This window comes from Triturus cristatus, chromosome 7 (genome assembly GCF_964204655.1).
Source record: "Triturus cristatus chromosome 7, aTriCri1.1, whole genome shotgun sequence".
In the NCBI taxonomy this organism is placed as follows: Eukaryota; Metazoa; Chordata; class Amphibia; order Caudata; family Salamandridae; genus Triturus; species Triturus cristatus.
The window spans coordinates 1,623,231,714-1,623,257,787 of record NC_140590.1 but is presented as its reverse complement, the minus strand read 5'-3'; the positions used below and the strand labels follow the sequence as shown (position 1 = coordinate 1,623,257,787).

The window sequence follows — 26,074 nt, the reverse complement described above, 5'->3', positions numbered from 1 at the left end:
GATGCTTGCACCTTGTTGTTGTCTTGGAAGAAGTCTTCTGTAGTCACTAGATAGGTGACTCCTCCCTTGGACGGTTGTGCGCATGGGCATCGACTCCATCAGATTGTTTATTCCCGCCATCAGGTTCGGATGTAACTTCAGCGCTTTGGTTCGGAACCGTGTTTTTCTTAACCTTTTCGACGCGCAAACCATCGCAATCTCAACGGTATTGTTTTCGTTCGCGTGCCTTTCGACGCGCTGACTCTAATTCGATTCCGGTCGTCTACGCGGGCCGCTGGGCCTATCGACGCCATTCAGGCCTACGGCGAATGGAAAGGACTCCATTCAAAAAATGCCCCCGTGTGGAGCTTAAGTCTCACACAGCGACCAACACAAGGTCTGCAACCTTTGACTCTTGCCTGAACACGAAGAAAAGGATTGCCAAGCCTGCGCCTCCTTCCGGTCCAAGAAAACAATCCGTGATCGCCGGGCTCGATGACACGTTATGGCTCAACGGTGCCCGAAAACATCTTCGATGAAGGTCCCGATGTTCCAGAGGCAGAGGATTCGGAGGACTTTGACATCGAATCCGAAGCAGATGACTCTGACTCCGATGACCACATCACTCCAGGTCAACGAGTGAGTACAACTCCCACTGCCCCAACCCCACCCAACAAAACAAAGGCTACAGTCAGGACATCGCCTGAAGGCCTTCGTCGTGACCCAAAGAAAACTTCAGAAGCCCCGCCTCTGGGCTGGGCTCCGAAGACCAAGGAAAAGCCTTCCGGCAGCTTGGGACCGAGCAAGCCGCACGCCGGTGCCCCAAAAACAGTCAATGCCAAAAGCGGGCACCCATCCTACTCTCGCTGTCCCCATTCCGACACCGAAAGAACAGAAGGCCTTGGATCCGAAGAAACATCAACAACCTTCGGATCCGAAACAGATTTCGGACTCGACACCGAAGCCGAAGGACTCGAAAACCCCTTCTAAGGCTCCCGATCTGAAATCAAAACCACGTTTGGAACTGAAAAGGTCGGCGCCGAAGGGAGATGCTGAAGAGGAAGAACTGTCTTGTCCGGATCCTATCGATTCGAAGCAAAAAACATTGCATGTGGGCCCTAAAACAGGCCATATTGTCAATATCCCGCGGAACAAGAGGAAATTGGACACCCCACAAATCCCTGAGGTGCCTGTGAAGATAAAAGACTGTGCAACTTCACCATTAAGACCCTCTTCTCCTGATCTTCAAACTAATCCTCCTTCTCCTCCAAAGTCTCCCATACCTCCTCCATACTCACCACAGGATGATGATGACCTAGGGGATGGGGGTGGAAATAATGACCCTTACAATGATCCTGATGATGACACTAACATACCACAGGACACATGGGATGACTACAATGACCCTGTATATTCTCCAGACCTTCCTGATACAGATGCATACCCAACAAGGCCATCTCCCCCAGATGACAACATTGGGTTTAGTCAGCTCATTGATAGGGCTGCCCAATATCATGGTGTCCAAATGCATTCAGACCCCACAGAGGAAGACTTCCTCGTAGAAACTTTCGCACAGTCACAAAGGACAATACAAACATTACCCATGCTGAAAGGTGTCATCAAACATGCTCCAGACGTCTTCAAAGAAACTGTCAGGACCAGGATTCTCCATCCTCGGATTGAGAAAAAATATAAACCCGCCCCTAATGATCCCATCTACATTAAATGCCAACTCCCCTTAAATTCCCTGGTGGTGACCAATGCTAGGAAGCGTGCCAGGTCTCAGACCTCCGGTGATGCTCCACCTCCAGACAAAGAGTCTAAGTTACTAGACGCTTCAGGCAAAAGAGTTGCCTCCCAGGCAGCTAATCATTGGGTATAGCTAATGCACAAGCATTACTTGCCAGGTACAATAGGGCTCACTATGACGAGCTTGAGAACCTAATGCAACATTTACCTGACCAATACAAGGCCAGAGACAATGATCTGATTCAGGAGGGCAAGTTGATAACAAACACATCCATTAAATGTGCCCCCGATGCAGCAGACACTGCATCTAGATCAATCAACACTAGTGTGTTATTACGAAGGCACGCATGGTTGCGGATATCTAGGTTCAAACAAGAAGTGCAGACCACTATCCCGAATCAGCCCTTCAATCAGGAACAACGTTTTGGCCCAGCTGTAGACGCACCCTTAGAAAAAATGACAAAAGATACTGAGACTGCAAAATCAATGGGAGCGTTACAGTCTCCATCTACACGAGGCTCCTTTCGTCGCTCCTTTTATAGGGGTGCATCCAAAAACAGCACAGACACTGCTTCCTCCTCCTATAAAAGTCCCACACAAACATTCCCCAACAAGGGATATTTCAGAGGCGGATACAGGAGAAATAATAACAAAGGGAGAGGCCGAGGTAACAACACTCCTATCTCCCCCACTAACAAACAGTGACTTCCCTCCTCTCCCTCCAGACCATTCCACTCCGGTTGGAAGAAGACTCACAGTTCCTACCTGTCTGGAATTCCATCACTACAGACAAGTGGGTAAGACAAATTATCCAGTAGGGTTACTGCCTGGAACTTACTGCAACTCCCCCCAACATACCGCCCAAACAGCGTCCAATGTCCATGGAACATCTAACGCTCCTCAAATAAGATGTTTTCTCCATGCTTCAGAAGCACGCAATAGAACCAGTTCCTCGAGAACTTCAAGGGACAGGGGTTTACTCCCTGTACTTTCTAATCCCCAAGAAGGATGGTACTCCCAGGCCAATACTAGACCTCAGACCTTTCAACTTCTACATACAGTTGGATCATTTTCACATGATCACTCTCCAACAGGTCCTTCCACTGCTCCAACAAGGCAACTTCCTTGTCACACTAGATCTCAAGGACCCCTACTTCCATATTTCCATACACCCTGCTTACAGGAAATATCTAAGGTTCACAGTGGGCGGCCAACACTATCAGTTCAAGGTTCTCCCATTCGGTGTAACCACAGCACCCAGGGTCTTCACCAGGTGTCTCGCGGTAGTGGCAGCACACTTGCGGAGGCAGCACATCCATGTGTTTCCATACCTGGACGATTGGCTGATAAAAGCCAAATCGCACAGTCAGTGTGTTCATCACACTCCCCAAACAATTCAGCTGCTACATGACTTGGAGTTCACAATAAACCACACCAAGTCACACCTACAGCCCTCCCACCTACATCAGTATCTAGGGGCCACAATAGACACTTCCAAAGCTCTAGCATACCCCAATCCAGTCAGGATAGGCAGTATGCAGACTCATCACAGAATTTCAACCCCAACACTCCCTTCCAGCTTGAGTGTTTATGCAGCTCATAGGAATGATGGCCTCTTGCTTTTTCATAGACCCTCCCGCAAGACTTCAGATGCGCCCCTTACAGGAATGCTTAGCACGTCAGTGGAATCAGGCTCAAGGTCAACTTACAGATCTGGTGTTGGTGGACAGCCGCACACATTGCTCTCTGCAGTGGTGGAACACACAAAACCTTTCCAAAGGGCGGCCGTTCCTAGAGCCAGTTCCACAGATAGTGCTAACAGACGCATCACTCACCGGCTGGGGAGCCCATCTCCTAAACCACACAACTCAGGGAAGGTGGACCACTCATCAAACAGTGCTCCACATTAATCACCTAGAATTACATGGCAATATTTCTAGCTCTAAAATCATTCCAATCACATCTCCTCAACAAAGCTGTCCTGGTCCGCATGGACAATATGACCGCAATGTACTACATACAGAAACAAGGAGGAACACATTCTTTGCAGCTGTCTCACCTAGCGCAAAGCATTTGGAGATGGGCCATTCCGCAAAACATACATCTCCTAGCAGAACATCTTTCAGGAGTGCACACTCAGACTGCGGATCTGCTAAGTCGTCAGACACAGCAGATACACTAGTGGGAACTTCATCCTCAAGTTCTTCAACCATTTTTCCACATGTGGGGTCACCCCGACACAAATCTGTTTGCCACACATGCAAACGCAAACGCAAAATGCCCAACCTTCGCCGCCAGGTTTCCACACCCGTTGTCCAAAGGCAATGCGATATGGATGAACTGGTCAGGCAGATTTGCATATGCTTTTCCACCTCTCCCACTCATTCCGCTAGTAGTACGCAAGCTCAAGCAACAGTCTCTCAACAACGCAACCGTGGTTCATAACACTTTTCAAACTCGCAGTAGTTCTACACCAAAAGATACGTCTCCCCAAAACTTCTGATGCAGAACCATAGAGAGATGAGGCCCCCAGATCCAGCACAGCTGAATCTAGCAATCTGGCTCCTGAAGTCCTAGAGTTCGGTTACCTTAACCTACCACCTGACTGCATGAACATTATCAAAGAAGCCAGATGCCCTACTACTAGAGCTTGCTATGCAGCCAAATGGAAACGATTCGTCATTTACTGCAATAACAGCAAAATTGACCCGCTAGATGCTTCCATTCAAAACATCATTCGCTATTTACTGCATTTACAAAGATGTAATCTTGCATACTCATCTATAAGATTACATCTGGCTGCCCTCGCCGCCTACCTACAAAACAGACAACATTTGTCATTATTTAGAGTACCCGCAATAAAAGCCTTTATGGAGGGCCTTAAGAGGATAATTCCACCCAGACTGCCACCCTCTCCGGTGTGGAACCTAAACAGTGTCCTTACTAGACTCATGGGTCCCCCATTTGAGTTTGTACACAAATGTGAATTGCAGTTCCTTACATGGAAAGTAGCTTTCCTAGTCGCAATCACCTCACTCAGGAGAGTAAGTGAAATCCAGGCTTTAACCATACAAGAACCATTCTTACAAATACATCGTAACAAGGTGGTTCTTAGAACAAATCCAAAATTACTTCCCAAAGTAATCTCTGCTTTCCATCTTAACCATTCTGTGTAGTTACCAGTGTTTTTCCAAAACCCAGACTCCGGAGCAGAAAGAGCTCTTCACACACTTGATGTCAAAAGGGCTCTACTTTATTACATTGACAGGACTAAACCTTTTAGAAAGACAAACCAACTGTTTGTATCTTTCTCTCCACCTCATAAAGGAAATCCCATCTCCAAAGCTGGAATTGCCAGGTGGATAGTCAAATGCATTCAAATATGCTACCAGAAGGCAAAACGCACTTTAACAGTTCCCCCGAGAGCGCATTCAACACGCAAACTAGGGGCTTCCATGGCATTCATAGGGAACATTCCCCTAGTAGACATTTGTAAAGCAGCGACATGGTCTACTACACACACCTTCACCAAACACTATTGTGTAGACATGCAGGCGAAGCAACAGGCTTCTGTAGGCCAGGCTGGCCTTAAGACACGTTTCCAAACCACTGCAACAGATACAGGTGACCACCGCTAGGGGGGACATTGCTGTACAGTCTATGCAACAGTATGAATTCTACAGCTCATATGCCTCGAACGGAAAATGCTACTTACCTGTATGTATCTGTTCTTGACATGTAGAGCTGCAGAGATTCATACGCCCACCTGCCTCCCCGGAATCTCTATCTGTTCCAGTCTTATCTTACTTAGATACATTCACATGGACATCTTTTCTGTTTCTTACAAACTCCATCATCTCCCATCATGGCGAAAAACAATCTGATGATGGAGTCGATGCCCATGCGCACAATCATCCAAGGGAGGAGTCACCTATCTCGTGACTACAAAAGACTTCTTCCAAGACAACAACAAGGTGCAAGCATCCGAGCCCAACACCAGATGGCGATCTATGCAACAGTATGAATCTCTACTGCTCTACATGCCAAGAACAGATGCATATTGGTAAGTAGCATTTTCCATATAGGGGGTGGGTGTCACCTTCCCATTCTGAATTCCACAGTTTGCAGTAGGGGATCATGCAGTAATACAGCATGTTCTCCCTTGTTCCGAGTTGCAAAACCCAGAATCTTGCAGTTTTCCCTACACAAATTGTACCAGGTTAGACAGCGGGACATTTGCACACATCTTTTATTACTAAATCAGACACAAAACCCCACACCACTCTTTTAGGCGGGTCGTTCTTTTTTTATGCAATTCTGCTTTCCTCCTTTTTATGCTGCATTTAGGATTTGGGGGATAAGAGGCAACTTGAGGATAGCTATTTCCCATAGAGTGGACCACAGTGGATAGAGATGCCTACTGTGTGATATTGTGCGTTTGGGTACACCTGTGGGAAAGTGCCCTGATATTTGAATATACCCATCTGTTTTGTCAAATTTAATTCCTCTAAGTAAACTTCAATTTCTCTTGTATTTATGTAGTGTCATATTTTCAGTCAAAATGTGAGAGCATATTAACTTGCCATATTGTGTTCTGTGCTGCACTGGAAGACGATTGTTTTAGCATGCCCCGCCAGCCATTTATAGACAATCTCTTTAGCGGTGCACTTGTCTTTAAGGAATTCAAGAGAGCTGATCAGAGTCCAGTGAGACTGTATGGATAAAGAAGAGTCAGTTAGTTGTATGTCTCCCAGAGCCCTTTCAGTGGAACTGACCTGTCAGGATACCTTATGATTTGCCAATGCGCAAGTCTTCATCTGACACTGTTGGCAAATTTCCCTTTTCTCTGATAGTTGCTCCAACCTTGTGTTTTATCGCCTCATTCCCTCATTTTTGTTTTGCTCTCCCAGGTCCATGCTTCCCGATGCTGTGGATGATTTCAAGGTGAAGAACCCAGACTGCCTAAATCTTGAAGCCTTCTTCTACTCCTTTTATGTGTTTTTCAACAAATTTGCTGGAGGACTGTCACTAGGAATGTCAACGCTCGCGCTACAGTAAGTCTCTGCCTATGTCCATCCATGTATCTTTGTCTGTTGACTTAGAGCCTGATACGAATACTCTGCTTGTGATACAGGTGTCTATTAGAGGCAGGGAAGTGTGAGCGAATGTGGATGTGAGAGAGAGAGCGAAAAAGAGACCGAGAAAGAGAGTAATTAGGGTGCAACTTTTTTAGTCCGTATAGCAATTGAAGGTGTATAACCCTAGAAGTTATACTGAAGATTGATACTTAATTCTGCCTGCCTGATTTTTATATGAGTGGTGGCGATAGGATTCTAGGTCGACGGATTCTGGGTTGACAGTGTATAGTAATGCTGAGAACACCTAATGGTCCTGATCATTTTATGGGACTTTTCGTGTTTTGCAGGCTAGAAATTGTCACATTTTGAGATAGATTGGGAAGTACCATTGGTCACTGTGTAGGGGACTTTGCTCTACCAATCGCAGACTGCCTTATGTGGGCTCGCAGGTGCATACTGTGCTAGTGCTTGGGACAGTTAGCACAAAGTTACAATACTGGGGAGAAGGGACTCATGAGGGTCATTGAAGGAGTCCTCAGCTCTTTTAACCACATTGGTTCAATATACCTTTTAACAGGGTTTGTTTATTGTATTGCAAGCATTTTCAGTTTTCCAGCCTTTAACTGGGCCGCCATTGTCACATCTGCCCAAGTTGTTAATTTTTAGGTCTCGCCTAGAGCGTAGCGTGCACCGGTGCTCTAGGAGTGACCTTTAGGAATCGGTCAGCTCTTTTCAAGCACTCATTCTTGTATCCACCTTGCGAGAGCGAGCATGCGACACGCACCCTTATTGAAAAAAGATGGCCCCCGCGCCGCTGCTCGCTCCCGCAAGGTGGATTCCAGCACAAACACAAGTGCTTGAAAAGATCTGTCGTGCAACGGCGCTTTTTCAATTAGCTTCGGCCGCGCGTGCTTGCTCCTCTCAGTTTGCAAAACACTGTCGAAAGGCTCAATTTTGAACTGCGAGTTTCGAAATGAAGGCAATTGTTTTTGGAGTCTGGCTAGTCATTAACATTCTCGAAATAGGCATTTTGGCAATTCCATGTGAAACGCCTAGACATGCACATGTGAAACATTCTATTATGTTGTGTTAAATATATATTTGTTTAGTGCATTCCTGTAATGTGTAGGGTGCGGAAGCGCTTTTGAAACTGGGACGCCTTCTTTCTGGAATTCACTTTTTCCGGAATCAATGTAAACAGTTACTATTGAATTTGATTTTGGCTCCGCTTGTTTAAAGACTGAGTAGCCCTTGATTAGAGCTGCTATTGTGAGCAGTTCAAAGCAAATATTTACGATCTCTGGCCTTTGGGATAGAAGCCACCCTAAGGAAATGTGTGCGGCAACTTTAACTGCCCCAATATAACATTTACAGAATGTTCTACATATTACCCGGCTACCGCGACCTGCCATATAATTAATAAGAGTTGTCTGCACGCATTCATCCGGGGACGGCTTCCACGGGGGTGCGAACTCCCCACCAACCACAACACACACCCTGACACGCATACTACATACGACCACAAAATGCACAACTCACAAAACAGCGCACCACACATGCATGAAACACCACACTACAGTCATAGGGCTACAAAGCACGGTCAATTCACACACACAAAAAGCTACTCACAAACCTTACACTTACATGAGCACAACAACACAGGAATAGGGATACAAAGCACCGTCATCTCACGCACACAAAATGCTACTTGCAAACCATCTCTACCACACACAACACGTACATGCAGACAACACCACTTCGTAGGCACATGTCACAAACACTGACCCAAAACTTATGCAAAGCTGGAGACCTGGTAGAAGATGGGTGTCAAGAACAAAGGACAGCCCAGTTTTCACTATAGCCAGTGCTGTGTACCCCTTCCTGCATAAGATGTCTGCTTTCTTTTCTGCTGGGAGTGCTGACATGTTAAACTGTGGATTATTTTTGTCCTGTGTGAACCAAACCTTCAGAGTGCTTGAAAAGAGCTGTCGTGCAGCGGCGCGTTTTCAATTAGCTTAGTTCGCGCGTGCTTGCTCCTCCACTGCCTGTTTCACCCTTGCTCTCCCTTGTCAACTTGTTGATCTCTGCCCCCCCTTTCAGCGATGTTTTCCTGACCCCTTCTTCTGCATGCCTTCCCTGTCTCCCCCTCTCCAGCATGCATGCCTTTCTTCCTCTTCAGTACGCGTTCCCTTCCCTGCATCCCCTCTTCAGCATCCCTGTGAACAGTGCTTACTTGCATTATGAACTCGTATGTCAGTGCTGAGGCAACAAAAGAGGCTCTTCAGTTCAACTGTCCCGATTTATAACTCAATCCTGGCCTGCCTCGGGCACTACCACTGTATTAACAAGCATTGGCATAGTCAATAGGTCTAGCTTTTGGAACCTTAGAAGTATTTAGTTATGCAGTACAATATCCTTGGTGCAACAGCATCAACTGTTGCATGGCTAAAAACTTATAAGGTCCCAAAGGCGAGACCTATTGGCTATGCCAATGCTTGTTAGCTAGTGCAAGCAACAGCAAAATAGAGATATTGGCAGCATACGAGGGTTTGGTGGGATCAAGATAGCAAATTGTGATTCAGCAACTTGCTAACGAATTGCAATTTGCGTTTGCGACCCTATACCGATTTGGTATTTGGAAAGGGTATGTTTAGGGCGTCCCTGCCAAAACTCCGAATCATAGTGGTATGTGTAATGTTTTGCGACCAAAATGCGGTTACAAAACATTCATGTTTTACTGACACCTGAAAAGAAGTGATAACCTGTTCATAAACAAGAAGGGGATCCTGAGGGACCCCGTCCCCTTTGAGAATCATAACAAAATATTTTTTAAGGGAAGGCGGTGGTCCCAGGGACTACTCTAAAAAAAATTAAAGCTAAACGTTTAATTCTATTTTTGGGAAACGCACCCCCTTTCCCTTAGGAAAACAGGCGGCATTTAAAAGATTGGTTTATTTAAAAGCCTTTACAGACATGATGGTCTGATGACACCAGCAGGCCACCATCCATGTGATGGTTATCATTACCAATGGGTTGCACACTGCCACCTACCGCATTAATATTCTTGAGGTAGGTTGATTTGCGACCCACTAGGAATCGCTAATTTAAAAAAAAAAGTTTCTTATGATAGTTCCCTAATTGCGTTTCGGATAAAATCACTATTTGGAAATCGCTATCCCCAATGGTAGTACTCTGGCCCATAGTGTGCAAACTTTCATCAGTGTAAATGGTTGTGAAAGTATGTTTGATCGCCAAGCATGTGATCAAGGTTGTCTTAGTAGTTTACTGGCACCCAATCACATTCCTCATCGCCAATGCTTTACACTGCATCTGTGTGAGTGCTCTATGGAGAGGCTAAATTATCTGTGATCTGCACAGCTTCAGATGTCACAACCTGTACATGTGCAGATGTTAATATGCACATCTTAAAAAGCTCAGGATAACGCAGGAACATGACATGAGAAGAGTGCTGTTTTGGGAACGCTAAATTAGAACCCTGAAACATCTCTAACTAGTTAGAGAAATGCATGTTGCAGCAAGATTCTTTGTTAGCTGAGAACTGGCTTCAAGTATACAATTTGCTGACATTTTGGAAGATAGTGCGCTTCTCTACATTCATTAGGTTGTTATTTTGACCCTTGGAATTAGTTTGTTGCTCTGGCTTCTAGCATTGATCTATTAGTTTATCATTTTAATTTGCATTGTTGCTACTTTCCGCTTTGGGCGCCTTATGGCAGCACTAACCACTTCACAGCCTTCGTTCTTCTGCTTACTTTAAAAGTAGTGGAAAAGACTGCTTGAAACCCATTAAAAGGCCAATTATAAAGAAGACTGTATTCCTGTAAATAATACCCAATACTGCTAAACAGACTTGGGCCTAAGGTGTGATGGATCAATGGCAAACTATTAAAAAATAATTGTAAGAGAGTGTAAGGCTATTTATTTGTATGAAATGTCCCACGAAAAAGATGTAGAGCATTTTAGACAATGTTTTAATGTTGCGTTGTAAAGTCATGCATTTTACCTCCTGTAGAATCATTAAATGAGAAAGGTGTATGCCATCTTGTGATTAACAGTAATGCGTGATGTGGGGGTTTCATGGTGCCAATGATCAAAGAGCAGTTAATGAGGTGTTACAATATTATCAATATACATGGAAAAGTTCCTTACCCATTGCTCGAGCATGTGAGCTTGCACCTGATGGCATGAAAATATTTAGCTATGGTTAGGAGGAGTACGTCAAATTGAGCATGCAGCGTTAAAACGTATCTTCAAGAAGCTTGTTCAGAGCACAAAGGTTTGTGTTTTGGGTGTAAAGTCATTGAGCAAAAAATCCATAAATGGATATTTAGTCTAGTCAGTGCGGTGTGGTGATGCCAGATATCTTCAGAACAGTTTGACATATGGATTGTGGAGTGTTGTGTGCTCTGTCGTACAAGAAGTTAATTTCCTAGGGTTAGAGTACAAATTATGGAAGAATTGTGCTTCAAAGTGCAAAAACCATGATTCTGCAAGTGGATGAGTCGTGATTGAGGCGCTGCATTGTGGCATTGAAATGAAAGGAAATAAAGTAACAGCACTGATAAACTCAGGGTCCCCATACACCTTGGTGGATAAATAGGGCTTTGCTGAAGAATTTCAGGTAATTGGGTTATGGGTAAAAAAACTATTCTTAACCCAGGACTTTGTCAAAAAGTTTCCATTAAATCAATAGTTAGCATGATAATTGGTCAAAACAAAAGTGAATACTCTGGTTGAGGTGTATGATGCAGCACCTTTGAGGTTCCTTCTTAGCAGGTGTGGAATAAAGAAAAATCTATTTGTCCAAGGGACACAATACTACTAAAATCTACTTGTCCTTTAAAGAAATCCACTTATCCCACTCCCTTCCTGTTTAAAGAATAGAATGGCTGTCACGGGCCCAGTATTAGTTTTTTTGTTTTCTTTAAATTGCAAAAGGAAATGAAAGCTTTGCAACAAATATGGTGAAGTAAATCCTATTTTCTGCAAAAAATGTGTACAGTAGGTGGAGCTTTTGATTGTTGTGGAAGCGAAATCTGACCATTATAAGATAAAACGTTGTTTTATTTTTTATGTTTCCTCTTGTCCATCCAAATGGCTGGTCATACCAAGCTCTAGTTACACACAATGTAAAAGCACTGCTTATTGGTACTATTTTTCATTATGATTAGAACCTGTGAAAGTTATACACAGACTTTTGATGCAGATGCAAAAACCTCATCTATGACTTTTCTGAACTCGTGATCAATAATTTACACACCTTCTTTGCTGAGCGTGCATTGATCAACTGAGCTTTCTTGTTGGAATTACAATCTGGAACCTGCTGGGATACAAACTGGTTTATGCAGCAAATGCTCATAATGCTGGTTTTCTGACTGGAATTAAAACTTCAGACCGCCAAGTTAAACCAGTATCTTCGATCTTTTATGAATCCACTGAATAATATCAAGGATTGGATACTGCAAATTACACACGGAAATTCTTATGCAGGCGCGTTCCTAGTGCCATCTCACTAACTTATAAACCAATGACAAAGGGAGATTGTTTATTTTCCTATTGTTTTAAAAATATATATATATATATACTGTTCGAGGCATATGAGCTGCAGATTATACACTGTGCATAGCTCGCCATCTGGTGTTGGGCCCGGATGTTTGCAGTTTGTTTTTCCTCTTGGAAAGTCTTTGGAAGTCACGAGGTTGGTGACTCCTCCTTTGGTTCGTATTGCGCATGGGCTTCGGCTCCATCCTCAGATTGTTTTTTTCCGCCATCGGGCTCGGATGTAATACTTCGCGCTCCGGTTCCGAACTTTTCCAGTTCAACGAGCGACGCAAAAATCCTCGCTCATCGAGCTCATTCAGAAAATAAATCATCTTAATCACCTTCTCTTCGGCACTTCTTCGATTCCGGTCGTCGACGGCGGCCTTCGGGCCTATTCCGGCTCCGGTCTCGGCTAATGGAAAGAACTCCCTTCAAGAAGTTCCCTCGATGTGGGTCCAAGTTTCCCCACACCGATCTTCATGAGGTGTGCAACCTCTGCCTCTCCCCAGAACACGAGGCCCGAGACTGTCCCGCCTGCAAGTCTTTTCACTCTAAAAAGACTATTCGAGATCGACGGGCTACACGCAACATGGCGCACTCCTCGACCTCCGCTCCAGTCGACATCTTCGGGGACGACGTCGAAGCTCCGGGACAGCAAAACATCGAACAGGAGGACGACGACCTAGTCAGAGCTTCCGAGGCCGACGACTCAGATGTGGAGGACATCACCCCGGCGCAGCGGGTCGTGAGTACAATACCCCCTCCCACGCCGATACCAAAAAAGGCTCCGGTCACACCTTCGCCTCCGGGCCTAGGCAAGACTAAGGACATTGCTTCTCATACCCCACCTTCGGGCGCGGTAAAGAAGCCTATTAAGCCTTCCGGCAGCTCGGGCTCGAGCCAGCCGACCACCGGTGCTGAAAAACACCCTTCGGCACCGAAGAAATAATTGGCCTCCACCTCCACACTGAACCCGGCACCAAAGCCTTCGGTGTGGAAGCCTACTCTTCCGGCGCCGACCAAACATCACAAGGCCCTCGGAACCGACACTCCCGTGCCGAAGCCTTCTTCGGCACCGACCAAAAAATCGGAGGTTCCAAAGAAGCACGGCTTAGATAAGCCTAAAAAGCCGTCGGCCCCGAAAACTTCAGCGCCGACCGACCAATCAGTGTCGCAGGAACTTTTCACACCGGATCCTCTGCAAAAAACACTCACCAAGGATCCAAAGACTGGACACTTGACATTGTCTTCAAAAAAGAGACACGTGTACAAACCAGCTCCACCTCCACCTCCAAAAAGGAAAGACATTGCTACCTCTCCTTTCAGGGTGCCTTCCCCACCTCCTCCACTCTCCCCACCTCCAACCCCTCCACCTCATCGTTCCCCCACCTTGTCTCCTGTCCCAGACGATTTGGGAGACCCTTATTATGATCCAGCAGATGTGCCACAAGACCCCACCCCTACTGGATCTCCAGACCCATGGGACGACTATAACAATCCGGACATCCCAGATGTCCCACAGGATGACCTTTACCCATCTAGGCCATCCCCACCGGAAGATTCCTTAGGCTTTCACCACTTGTTACAAAGGGCGTCACACTACCACGGGGTGGAGTTACATACTGACCCAGTGGAGGAAGATTTTCTCCTAGACACCTTCGACGATGCACATAGGTCTACTGCCATTCTACCTATGTTAAAGGGCGTAATTAAACATGCACCTCAGGTTTTTAAAGACCCGGCCAGGGCCAGGGTCCTAAACCCTCGTATAGAGAAGAAATACAAAGCCACCCCCACGGACCCTTCATACATTAAAGGCCCTGCACCATTGGATTCCCTAGTGGTATCTACAGCTAGGAAGCGCTCTAGTTCTCAGGCGTCAGGCGAAGCACCACCACCTGACAAAGAGTCCAAGCTCCTAGATGCGTCAGGGAAGCGCACTGCGTCACAAGCTGCCAATATATGGCGTATCACCAATACGCAAGCGCTGTTGGCCCGATACGACAGGGCGCATTATGATGAGCTAGAGACCATCATGCACCATCTCCCTGAAAAGTACAAGACTAGGGCTAATGAATTGATTCAAGAGGGAAAAACAATAACTAATACCTCGATACGCTGTGCCCTAGATGCAGCAGATGCAGATACAGCCTCCAGGGCCATAAACACCAGTGTCCTTCTCCGTCGCCATGCCTGGCTCAGAGTTTCAGGTTTTAAACCTGAGGTACAAGCCTCTATATTAAACCACCCATTCGACCAAGATCATCTATTTGGCCCCAAAGTTGATGAAGCCCTCGAAAAGATGAAGAAAGATACTGACACTGCGAAATCCATGGGAGCCCTGGAGTCACATACTCCCAGGCGCTCTTTTCGCCGCTCTTCCTTTCGGGGCACGGGCAGAGGCTACTCCTCGGATAGTGCATCCACGTCCTACAAATCCCCTCCTCAATCTACCTTCACAAAGGGTTATCAAAGAGGCAGATACAGAGGCAATAATAATAAGGGCAGAGGCAAGACAAATACCGCCCGCTCTGCCACACCTCCTGCCCAATGACTTTCCCCCGCTCCCTCCAGACCATTCCACTCCGGTCGGGGGCAGACTACAACATTTCCTTCACATCTGGGAGACAATCACCTCAGACAGATGGGTGACACAAATTATTCAGTCAGGGTATTGCCTAGAATTAACATCTACCGCCCCAAACATTCCACCCAGGCACCGCCCTATGTCTCAAGAACACACTGCGCTACTAAAACAGGAGGTGATCTCCCTCCTGCAAAAAGGAGCCATAGAACAGGTCCCCATAAATCAACAAAATTTAGGGGTCTACTCCCTGTACTTTCTGATTCCAAAGACAGACGAGACTCTACGACCTATCCTAGATCTCAGACCTCTAAACACTTACATACATTCAGACCATTTTCACATGGTAACCCTTCAACAGGTTTTTCCACTCCTCTCTCAGAACGATTTTCTCACCGCTCTGGACTTGAAAGACGCATACTTTCACATCCCAGTACACCAGTCTCACAGAAAGTACCTCAGATTTGTGGTGGACGGGCAACACTACCAGTTCAAGGTGCTCCCGTTCGGGGTAACAACAGCACCAAGGGTATTCACCAAGTGCCTAGCAGTAGTGGCGGCACACCTCAGAAGACAGCACATTCACGTCTTCCCGTATCTGGACGACTGGCTAATAAAAGCCACGTCCTACGAACAATGTGTGCAACATACCGTCGCTACAGTCCAACTACTTCACCAGCTAGGTTTCACGGTGAACCATCAAAAATCCCATCTGGTACCATCACACACAAAACAATACCTCGGTGCCACCATAGACACCTCAAAAGCCATAGCCTATCCCAATCCTGACAGGATTGCAAAAATACAGGCTCTGCGTCAAAAATTCTTATGTCAACACTCTCTCCCAGCAAGAGTGTTTATGCAACTGATAGGGATGATGGCCTCTTGCATCTTTAAAGTGCCCCATGCAAGACTCCAGATGCGTCCACTCCAAGAGTGCTTAGCGCGCCAGTGGAACCAGGCCCAGGGGCAACTGACAGATCTGGTGTTGGTAGACGGTCGCACCCATCGCTCTCTGCAGTGGTGGAACACCACAAACCTTTCCAGAGGTCGACCGTTCCTGGACCCGGTTCCACAAATAATACTAACAACAGACGCATCGCTCTCCGGCTGGGGAGCTCATCTGTTACATCTCACAGCACAGGGCACATGGACGCCGAAACAGAAGTTACTCCACATCAACCATCTGGAGTTACTGGCAATCTTCCTCGCCCTAAAATCCTTCCAGACGCAGATTTCAGGCAAGGCAGTCCTCATTCGCACAGACAACATGACTGCCATGTACTACATTCAAAAACAGGGGGGCACACACTCTCCACAGCTCTCTCAATTAGCACAGAGCATATGGAGATGGGCAATTCCGCAAAAGATCTTTCTCCTGGCCCAACATGTCCCAGGAGTCCAAAACACCGTGGCAGATCTGCTCAGCAGACAGACGCATCAGATCCACGAGTGGGAACTTCACCCACAGGTTCTTCACCCGTTCTTTCAGAAGTGGGGGCATCCACACACAGACCTATTCGCCACCCACGAAAACAAAAAATGCCCAAGCTTCGCCGCCAGATATCCACACCCATTGTCCAAAGGCAATGCGATATGGATGAACTGGTCAAACAAATTTGCATACGCTTTTCCACCTCTCCCACTAATTCCATTAGTGGTGCGAAAGCTACAACAGCATTCCCTAACACTGATCCTAGTAGCTCCAACATGGGCCAGACAACCGTGGTACACCACACTGTTGGAACTCTCAGTAGTACCACACCAAAAGCTACAACTCTCACCATGCCTCCTAACCCAGAACCATGGAGAGATCAGGCACCCGGACCCAGCTCAGCTCAACCTTGCGATCTGGCTCCTGAGGTCCTAGAATTCGGATACCTTAATCTTCCCCCTGATTGCATGAGTATTATCAGGGAAGCTAGACGCCCTACTACTAGGGCATGCTATGCTGCAAAGTGGAAAAGATTTGTTGTTTACTGCCACAACAACACAATCAATCCTTTAAATGTATCCATACAGCACATTATATGTTACTTACTCCATCTACAAAGGTGTAACCTAGCATATACTTCCATTCGGTTACACCTCGCTGCAATTGCTGCTTATTTACAAAACAGGCAGCACCTATCACTTTTCAAAGTGCCTGGCATCAAGGCCTTTATGGAAGGCCTCAAAAGAGTAATTCCACCCAGAGTACCACCCTCACCTGTCTGGAACTTGAATATAGTTCTCACACGGTTAATGGGACCCCCTTTCGAACCATTACATAAATGTGAGCTCCAATTTCTCACATGGAAAACAGCTTTTCTAGTGGCCATCACTTCCCTCAGAAGGGTTAGTGAAATACAAGCACTTACTATACAAGAACCTTTTCTCCAAATGCATCAGAACAAGGTTGTACTCCGCACCAACCCAAAATTTCTACCCAAAGTCATTTCTCCATTCCATCTAAACCAGTCGGTAGAATTACCAGTTTTTTTCTCACAACCTCAAACAGTTGCGGAAAGGCCTTTACACACACTGGATGTAAAAAGGGCGTTACTTTACTACATCCAAAGGACACAACCTTTCAGGAAAACCAAACAGCTATTTGTCTCCTTCTCTCCACCACATAAAGGCAACCCTATTTCTAAATCAGAGATACCTAGGTGGATTGTAAAATGCATACAGATTTGCTACCACAAAGCAAAACAAACGCTATCTGTTCCCCCTAAAGCCCACTCTACAAGGAAGATAGGGGCTTCTATGGCTTTCCTAGGGAACATACCACTAGATGACATCTGCAAAGCAGCGACATGATCAACAGCGCACACTTTCACAAAACATTACTGTGTAGATGTGCAAACCAAGCAACAAGCTAGTGTGGGCCAGGCTGTACTAAAAACACTGTTCCAAACAACTGCAACGGATGCCGGTGGTCGCCGCTAGGGTTGGGTACTGCTATATAATCTATGCACAGTGTATAATCTGCAGCTCATATGCCTCGAACGGAATATGCTACTTACCAGTATGCATCTGTTCTTGGCTGCAGATCTATACACGCCCACCCGCCTCCACGGCTACCTGTATCCGTTCCAGTCTATCTTATTTAGATACAACACACATGGGTTTCTTTACTGTTATCACTACGCTCCATCTTTCCCTGCTGGCGAAAAACAATCTGAGGATGGAGCCGAAGCCCATGCGCAATACGAACCAAAGGAGGAGTCACCAACCTCGTGACTTCCAAAGACTTTCCAAGAGGAAAAACAAACTGCAAACATCCGGGCCCAACACCAGATGGCGAGCTATGCACAGTGTATAGATCTGCAGCTCTACATGCCAAGAACAGATGCATACTGGTAAGTAGCATATTCCTTTCCCTTACTGTTCTTATTGTGTTTAGTTCATAGTTTTTTTCACAAAGCACTGGAAGTCCTCCCACGTTTTCTTGGCACTAGACAGAAGAGACACCACAGGTATTAATATTACAATATAAACCCTAGTATAGAACAGAGATTTTTAATAGTTGGTAGAATGTTCTGACCCTGATTATAATGGAGCCATAAATTCCGTAGTGAGCACAAACTCTGTTCTGCTGTTGAGTGCATATTTCACACATTTCTCATGGCTCTCTACATATTGCTTGCATCCTTTCCAATCCCACCTCTTTATGGTGTTTTCTCTTCAACTTGTTGTTTTTTATGCTAACCGCATGCATGGCTGAGAGTGGGGTCTTGAAAATGGTTCATGGTGGGCAGGTCATTTTCACACAGCTCAGCACGTGAAGATCTGTGTGCAGTGCTGACTGGCCAGGGGCAGATTCAGAGCACAAATAAGTCCCCTTTTGTTTCCACCTTCACCCTTCATTATGCCTCAGTAGGATCTTAATCTGGTCTTATTGTTTCTGATGTGCGCTCCTTTTGAGCCACTGTACAATTGTCCTCTAGGCTCCTTACATTCAAGACTGCCTTCCTGTGGCAATAACACCTGCCCAGAGGGTCAGTGAACTTCTGGCTTTGTCATCCAAGCCTCCGTACCTGAGCATCTACCTGGACAAGCTGGTTCTTCGCACTAGAACTTCCTTTCTGCCGAAAGTTGTCACTCTCTTTTATGTAGGCCAGTCCATCACCCTGCCTACTCTTTATGCTCGGCCACGTCCCTCCAAGGAAATGGAGAGACTTCACCGTCTGGACCCAAAAAGAGCGTTATTGTTCTACCTTGATTGCACAAAAGAGTTACGGGTGGACACCCAACTCCTTTGTGGTATGTCGGAGCAAAGAAGAGAGAGGCTGTCCAGAAACGGACCATCTCCCAATGGATCATGCTCCGCATTAAAATCTGCTACGTATTAGCCAAGAACGAATATACCGCTTTTTCACGCTTCCTTTTCCCCCGCAGGGAATTATAATGCAGTCGTTACAACAACTGCGTTGGAACTACGCATACCATTACCGTGCAAGTCATAACAACGACTTGCGGAGGGGGGGGCGCTGGATGTTGGAATAGTACAATTTACTATTTCAACTCCAGTCTGTGCAACAGTAGGGAAGGTGTTGGATTTCAAATCCAACACCTTCTGCCCCCTCCGCAAGTCCTTGTTCTGACTTGCAGAGTGCTGGTATGCGTGGTTACAACGCGGTGGTTGTAACAACCACGTTGTGATTCCCTGCAGGGAAAAGTTCTCGTGGTAAACGAGGTTTACTGCCAAGAAGCAACACCCTGAGGGCTTGCGTGCTCATTTCACCAGAGCCAAGGCTGCGACTGCTGTGCCTGCAAATCGGTTCCCGATCCTGATCATCTGCCAGGCAGCAATGTGGGACTCTCTGCACACGTTCCCAAAACACTACTGCCTGGACAGGCAGGTCTGGCGGGACCGGCACTTTGCCCATTTGGTCCTGCAGGACTTCTTGGTGTGAATTGTTTAGCAGACCCATCCCCGGGGAGGTACTGTTTGGGTGTCTATTCTAAGGTAAGGAATCTGCAGTGCGAAGTCTCTATCAGATGAAGAAGTTACTTACATTCGATAACTTGTTACCTGGTAGATACTCCATGTAGCCGCAGATTCATTACCAACCCACCCATCCTCTCAGCTCTGCAAACAGATTCCTAGGGCAGGGCTTTCCCCTTCCAGGACTCTAGTTTTCCACACTGGTGGTCAGTGTTCTTCATGGCTCCGTGCTCCTGCCGTGGAATGTCGCAAAACAAAAGCTGGGGTGGCGCCGATATAGGCACCGCGCATGTCATTTCCGGCGCGGACTGCGCTATTGATGCCATACAGAGCCGAGTGATGCCACCTACCAGCGTACAGGGGTACTGCTCACAAAACATTCATGGATCAAGCCAGATGCCTTGGGATAATTGTATGGTAAGGGATTTGCGGCTAGGTAGAGTCTACCAGATAAGGCTCTTCCAAAGGTAAATAACTTGTTCTTTATGATGTTTTAGGACAATCTAAAGGGCAACTATATAGTTAGGGGGTGCAATCATATTTCACGCCATATGATAGATAGATAAGGAAGGGGATGCGTTTGATTTTCATCATCTTAAATGTGCTGGATTTTGGAGTTGAAGACAATTGTGAAATTTCTTCTTAGTCAAAATTGAGAACCATACAAACCTTTTGCTCAAGTTTGTATGGTTACAGAAGATCACTTTTGCAAAACTTTCTGCTTTAGCAGGAGTGTCACAATAGTAGGCCCAAAAAATATTGATGGAATGGTTTAAACCAGAAGACAAATGCATACACTGTGAATACAAAGCTGAGTAATCACCGGAGTGATTTTACTAACAAGACTTAGCTTCACTTAGTCCTGTGTGTTTCATGTACAGCGCTCCTCTGTCACCCTACAGGCACAACTACCCTGACAATGGCAAACTAATTTATCTACCTTTCCAGTTTTGCAGGTTACAAAGCGGGAGACTGCACCCCTAATCCACTTGTTATCACTGTCCTGCAAGTGCTGATGGCACCCGTGCCGATAGCCCTGGTGCTGTTTAGCATTGTCATATTCTGCTCATACCCTATTAATGAGGCAAGAAGAAAGCAGATAAGAGTGGAGTTGGAGACAGCCAGGTAAGAGGAAACGCAGTGGCTTTCTGTAAGGATGGAGTATGTGTTCCAGAAGAAGCGACGAGGAAGTTGCATTCTAGAATGAGTGGCTAAGAGATCAGACGCAAGTGTGACTGAAATACAAATTGGGAGCCACATGGAAGTAAGGGTTAAGAATGACTGACTATTAGGCCAAATCCAGATGTGACTGAAGACATGGGAGGTGCCCAGATGTTAGAGGGAAGATGCATGTGGGATTAAATAGGGCATAATGAAAACCCTGTGAGGGACGTGCTAGTCTAATTCTTGTTGGTTACTTTCAGACTCCAAACATCACTGCTCCAAAGCCAGGACAACATAGTGAGATTACCCAGCATCGCATGTCAAATGTAGAATCTCCATCCCTTCTTTACTAAGGGTTATTGGCTCGCCTCAATGACCCCTGTGTTATAGAAGTGCCACCGTTTGCTTAAATACTACCTTTCGGCGGTATCTCTGAGCAACCCACAGTAGTTGTGAGAGGTGTGCTCAGGAGAAGGGTGAATAAAAGTGGATTACATTCCTCAGGTAGGTGTAGGAATGTTTTTTTGCTGCCATCTTCAAAACTCTCCTAGGCCTGGGTCTTGTCTTTCTTGACATCAGGAACAACTGGTTTTTATGCAGGCTTTGTGTAACACGGTGGATCCAAGTTTCTCTTCGCCTGCCAGACACTGACACTGACACCGACATTGATGGATCTTGGAGATAACCTCGCTGACATACCAAGCCTAGAGCTCAGTCCACCTACCATGGGCTACCTTCTGCATGGATGAGTAGAATGGGAGTTGGGCCAGCCTATCAAGCTGTTAGAGGTTCAACTCTACTGTGTTTGGTGATATCAGGGATGTGCAGCTGCTCCTTAAAGAAAACGCACACTGCCCTCCCCAGCACCCCGGAAGAATTCACATACCCAATACCTACACAGCTCCTCTAAAGAGTTGGTCCCAGGCTTCTGTAAGCCAGTATGATCTGGTCCCAAGGGACATCCACCTTAACTACAGCTCCTCTAAAGAGTTGGTCCCAGGCTTCTGTGAGCCAGTATGATCTAGTACCAAAGGACATCCACCTTAACTACAATGTTGAAACCTTCATCATATGCAAGTAGGTAGACAAGATGAATAATCCTCCTACCCTAGATCTTGAGACCAACATCACAACAAGAGTGACAGAAGGAGAGATTAGTGTTTCTTCCCATTGCATAGTTATGCGTCTGTAAAATTCATGGAGGGACATGGGTGCAAAATAAAGACTCTGGCAGACTCCCAAAGTGCTAGGCATGCAAATTGAAGCCTCAAGATAAAGACCAGCTAAGTGTTCAGGAGGAACATTTTCAGAGTTCTGTAGATGTGTGTCATTTGCTTAGTCAAAAAGAATGTAGTCTGTTGATGCGCACTTCTCCTCGCACACACTCTACGGACTGCACACAATAGGCTGATGCCTTCAGGCCCTTGACCCAGGAGCGGCTATCTGCTCCCTGCAGAGGTTAGGTGGTGTATAGCTCGCACAGGGTCGCCGCTCGCACGGGGAGGCAGTAGCAGGTCCTTAGCAGAGGGAGGTTGCTACAGGCCCACACTGGAAAGCAGATGCAAGTACAGAACAGCGTTTGTATCATTGGCTATCACAGAGTATGTGTAGCACATATGACTACAAGGCAGCATGCTCCAGCACACATACAAGCAGGGTGCTGCAGGCCCCCACACACCTTGGATGTTGCAGTCTTTGCATGCTGGTACTTCTGTGTACTTTCCCATATCCCGCTCCCTTCTCTTCCTGGAAGCACCCCTGGGAGGGGGGGGGGGGGGGATCTTCAGCAGCTTTCCCTAAAGCTTTTGAAGATGCCCGAATGGATCAGTATGGAGGTCGAACACAAAGTGCTGACTAGTTAACTGAGACTATGTGGAAAGAGAAAAGGACAGCTATCCCACAATTGAAGATTAAAGCAGGAGGTGCAGCTGGCTTTGTGAATAAGAGAGTCTAGATGCTAAAGGGCTCCGTGATCTGGTCTGAAGACTTGAACATGCCTTTAGAAGAAGAAACACTATGACCTCCCTGTCGCCTTAAAAGTATCTGGGGCTGTGAGTCTTGTTATTTGTGTCTGTCCCTTCATCAATGGTAGTTGGGTTTGATTCAGCATTTGGAGATGTGATGTGTGTTCAGGTATGCGCATGTGTGTATGTGTGCATGTGTGTCTGTTAGTCTTTAGGTTGGAAAGCTTGTGTACTTCTGTGTCATTGCTTTGGTGTGCCTTATTTATCTTTCTGGTTTTGTGTCTGTGTACCGACGCCTGCATATGTGTTGGCTGGAGTGATTCTCTGTATGATGCCGGTGTACCTGGCTCTCTGGTTCCATATTAACACTTTTGTTGTGTGTATTCTTTACATATTTTCCCAGAAATCAATGAGGAATGAACACACTTGAGAAAACTGATGAGCAAAGATGAAGAATTGCATGGATGCATTTTAAATGAGCTTGTGTGCCTGGGTTTTTGGGCGAAGCTGAGATTTTGATACACAAATCCCAAACTACCTCACAGGAGTCTGTTGGGACCTGCTGTGTTCCCTTACCAGACCTCTACCTCCCTAAGGAGACTCATTTCAATGCTTCCAAAAGCACCAATGCTATACTACCTCTTGCAAGTGGAAACTGGCACAAGCATCTTAGGACTGATCATTGCCTAATTCGCATCCTACTCATGTAATGCTCAGTGAGAGGTTGCAGTCTTCCAGGTTCTCTGTCCCATGTTTGTACATTGATTATGTCCTTAGTGCAAAAGAGCTTAAAGAATCCTCTCTCAGGCTGTGTTCTGGAGAATAATGCAAGAAAGCATATCACTCCATAGGTCTTCAGAAAGCCACATTTCATCCCTTTTTAGTAAGGCCAAGATTTGCCAGTATTTCAAAGGTCTTTGTAGGGTTGAGGTCTATGCGAGTCAACCAGACTGCTGGGAATCTGGCGGCAAGGCGCTGCCCCAGAGGTTTCACTCCAGGTTTGTCATGGTGGTTGCTGTCTTTCAAGATGGCAACATTTCTGCAATGATGAAAATAGTACCGCCTGCAAATATGATTTTCTCACATTTTGCCAATATTTTATTCAATATAATCATTGGTTTTATTATTATAATGGTTACTCATAAGCTCTGCTGTTTCTGCACCCTGTTTTGTTGTAATGTTTTTGGTCTAGCCCATGGGGACATTAGAAGCATCTTTAATGGGCTGTAAATGACCAGTAAGCGTAAAGGAAACATTTGTCCCATGTCCGCTAGCCAGGCAGGCCTGTGCTTCGGAATGGGTCATACTCTACTAAGAGATGGCTGGAATAGAGCATGTGAGGATGGGCGTGCAAGAGAATCCACAATCGGGCTGCAAAGGCTCCAACGGTGAGCTGTCAGAATGTAATTGAAGCTACTGAGAAGAAATATCACCAAACCGGTTCTGAAAGTGCTTTACTGACTCCTACTGGAGTGTAGGAGGGCACTGTACACAAAGTTTACAGGGGCAAGGGCCTAGGAAATCTATTGGAATTTTGCACCCCACTAAGACCCACCCAGGTGCTTGCAGCCATCAAATGCACATCTTAGTCCAACGTAAAATGTAGCAAAGACTGATACATGAAGGAAGAGTCTTTGAGCTCAGGGCCCTAAATTGTGGCATGCCCTGAGGTCTGAGCCACACCACATACTTCAGGAAGAATTTGAAAACTCATCTGTAAATTAATTTGCTGTCCGTGGGCGCTGTAAAGCAGAATGTCTGAGTGGGTCCTCCATTCTCTGACTGGACTCTTAACTTCGTTAAGCTCCGTGTGGTCTTCTACCGGCCCAATCTATCGCTTGGAAGTGCACAGGAGGCAACATGTGATGCTCTACAAAACTTTTAAACCAATCCAAAAGTAAATAATTCACCACAAACTATCAAGGGTTCATCAAGGAATTCATCTGACATGCAACTACCACTTTCCAAACGCTTGTGGTCTTAGAGGATCTGCATTGCCAAAAGACTTCTATTGGCCACATTTGTTCACTTATTTGTGGATGTTTTGGTCTTTCAAGTATGGTTTACAAGTGATATCAATTGTGTGCTCTGCCAAAAAATGTGTTTTTATTTCTACAAATGGTTTTTCCAAAGACAAAATAGTTTGTGTGTTTTTTCGGGGAAGGGGACTTTGAGGAGTTTGACAAGACGTGTTGTATAAAGTGAAAAATGCTTACACAATTGAACCAGTAGATTTCGCTTCGAGGACTGTAAGAATTTGTGGTAAAGGTACCTCCATTCTCTGTAAAGCAGGCTCAAATATAACCCAGTGTAAAATAGTTAGAAGCTATAAACAGAATGGTTGGCGAGCATGTGGTTTCTTCTTCAGTCACCATGGAACTGTGTACATATTGACAAAACCTTCAGTGTCCTTGCTGTGGTTGAAATCCTTACTATGACACACGGTTTACCTATGAGAGCCTTAGAGTCAGTTCCAATATACTTCCTTCTTCCTATCGCCTTTAGGATCACTCCACACAGATTAATTCTTACATTTCCAATTGACATCAACCTAAGAAGAATGATTCCTGGTGTCTTTCTCCAGGTTTTCTGTCCTCCAAGATTCATTCTTTGGGTTTTCTATTTCTCCATTGGGTAGGTGCGTTTTTAGTAAATCCCCAAATTATCCTTGGAATTGTGAATTTGTCCAAAAGGTTCCTCCACCAGTTTAGTCCCAGTTACCAGGGCTATGAAAGGGAAGAGAGGTGGATTCATCGGGTTGACGTCCTGGTCTACATCTTCTTCCTCTTACCACAAGTCTGTCCCATATTTTATACTAGAAATGAGAGCCTTACCCTTCCCCTTTCTGGTCTGGGGACTATAGGTAGGTGGACAAGGACCTGGACGCTGCCAAATGTGTGCTGTCCCCTATTGGGTTTGGTATTTGTTCATTGCTGTCTCCGTCCCCCCCCCATACCTCCCCAAAAAAGCAGAGTCCCAAGGCCCGCACTAACCATTTCACTCTATTTTGCTTATCGGCAAATTCAGGACACTGGTCTGCTACTTCCACCCTCCATGTGTT

General features: G+C 45.9%; 1 protein-coding gene across 5 annotated transcripts in view; it reads left to right on the top strand.

Moving 5' to 3' along the window:
* The window catches only part of LOC146812555 (sodium-dependent lysophosphatidylcholine symporter 1-B-like), a 129,560-nt gene extending 104,214 nt beyond the window's left edge, over positions 1-25,346 (top strand). For all 5 annotated transcript variants that reach the window (XM_085619584.1, XM_085619580.1, XM_085619582.1 and 2 more), the window contains 3 exons: positions 6,639-6,782; positions 20,834-21,010; positions 23,417-25,346. In XM_085619584.1, the coding sequence (XP_085475710.1) occupies positions 6,639-6,782; positions 20,834-21,010; positions 23,417-23,426 (331 nt within the window). In that variant the 3' untranslated portion in view covers positions 23,427-25,346. The remainder of the gene's footprint in view (positions 1-6,638; positions 6,783-20,833; positions 21,011-23,416) is intronic.
* Positions 25,347-26,074: the final 728 nt, after the last annotated feature.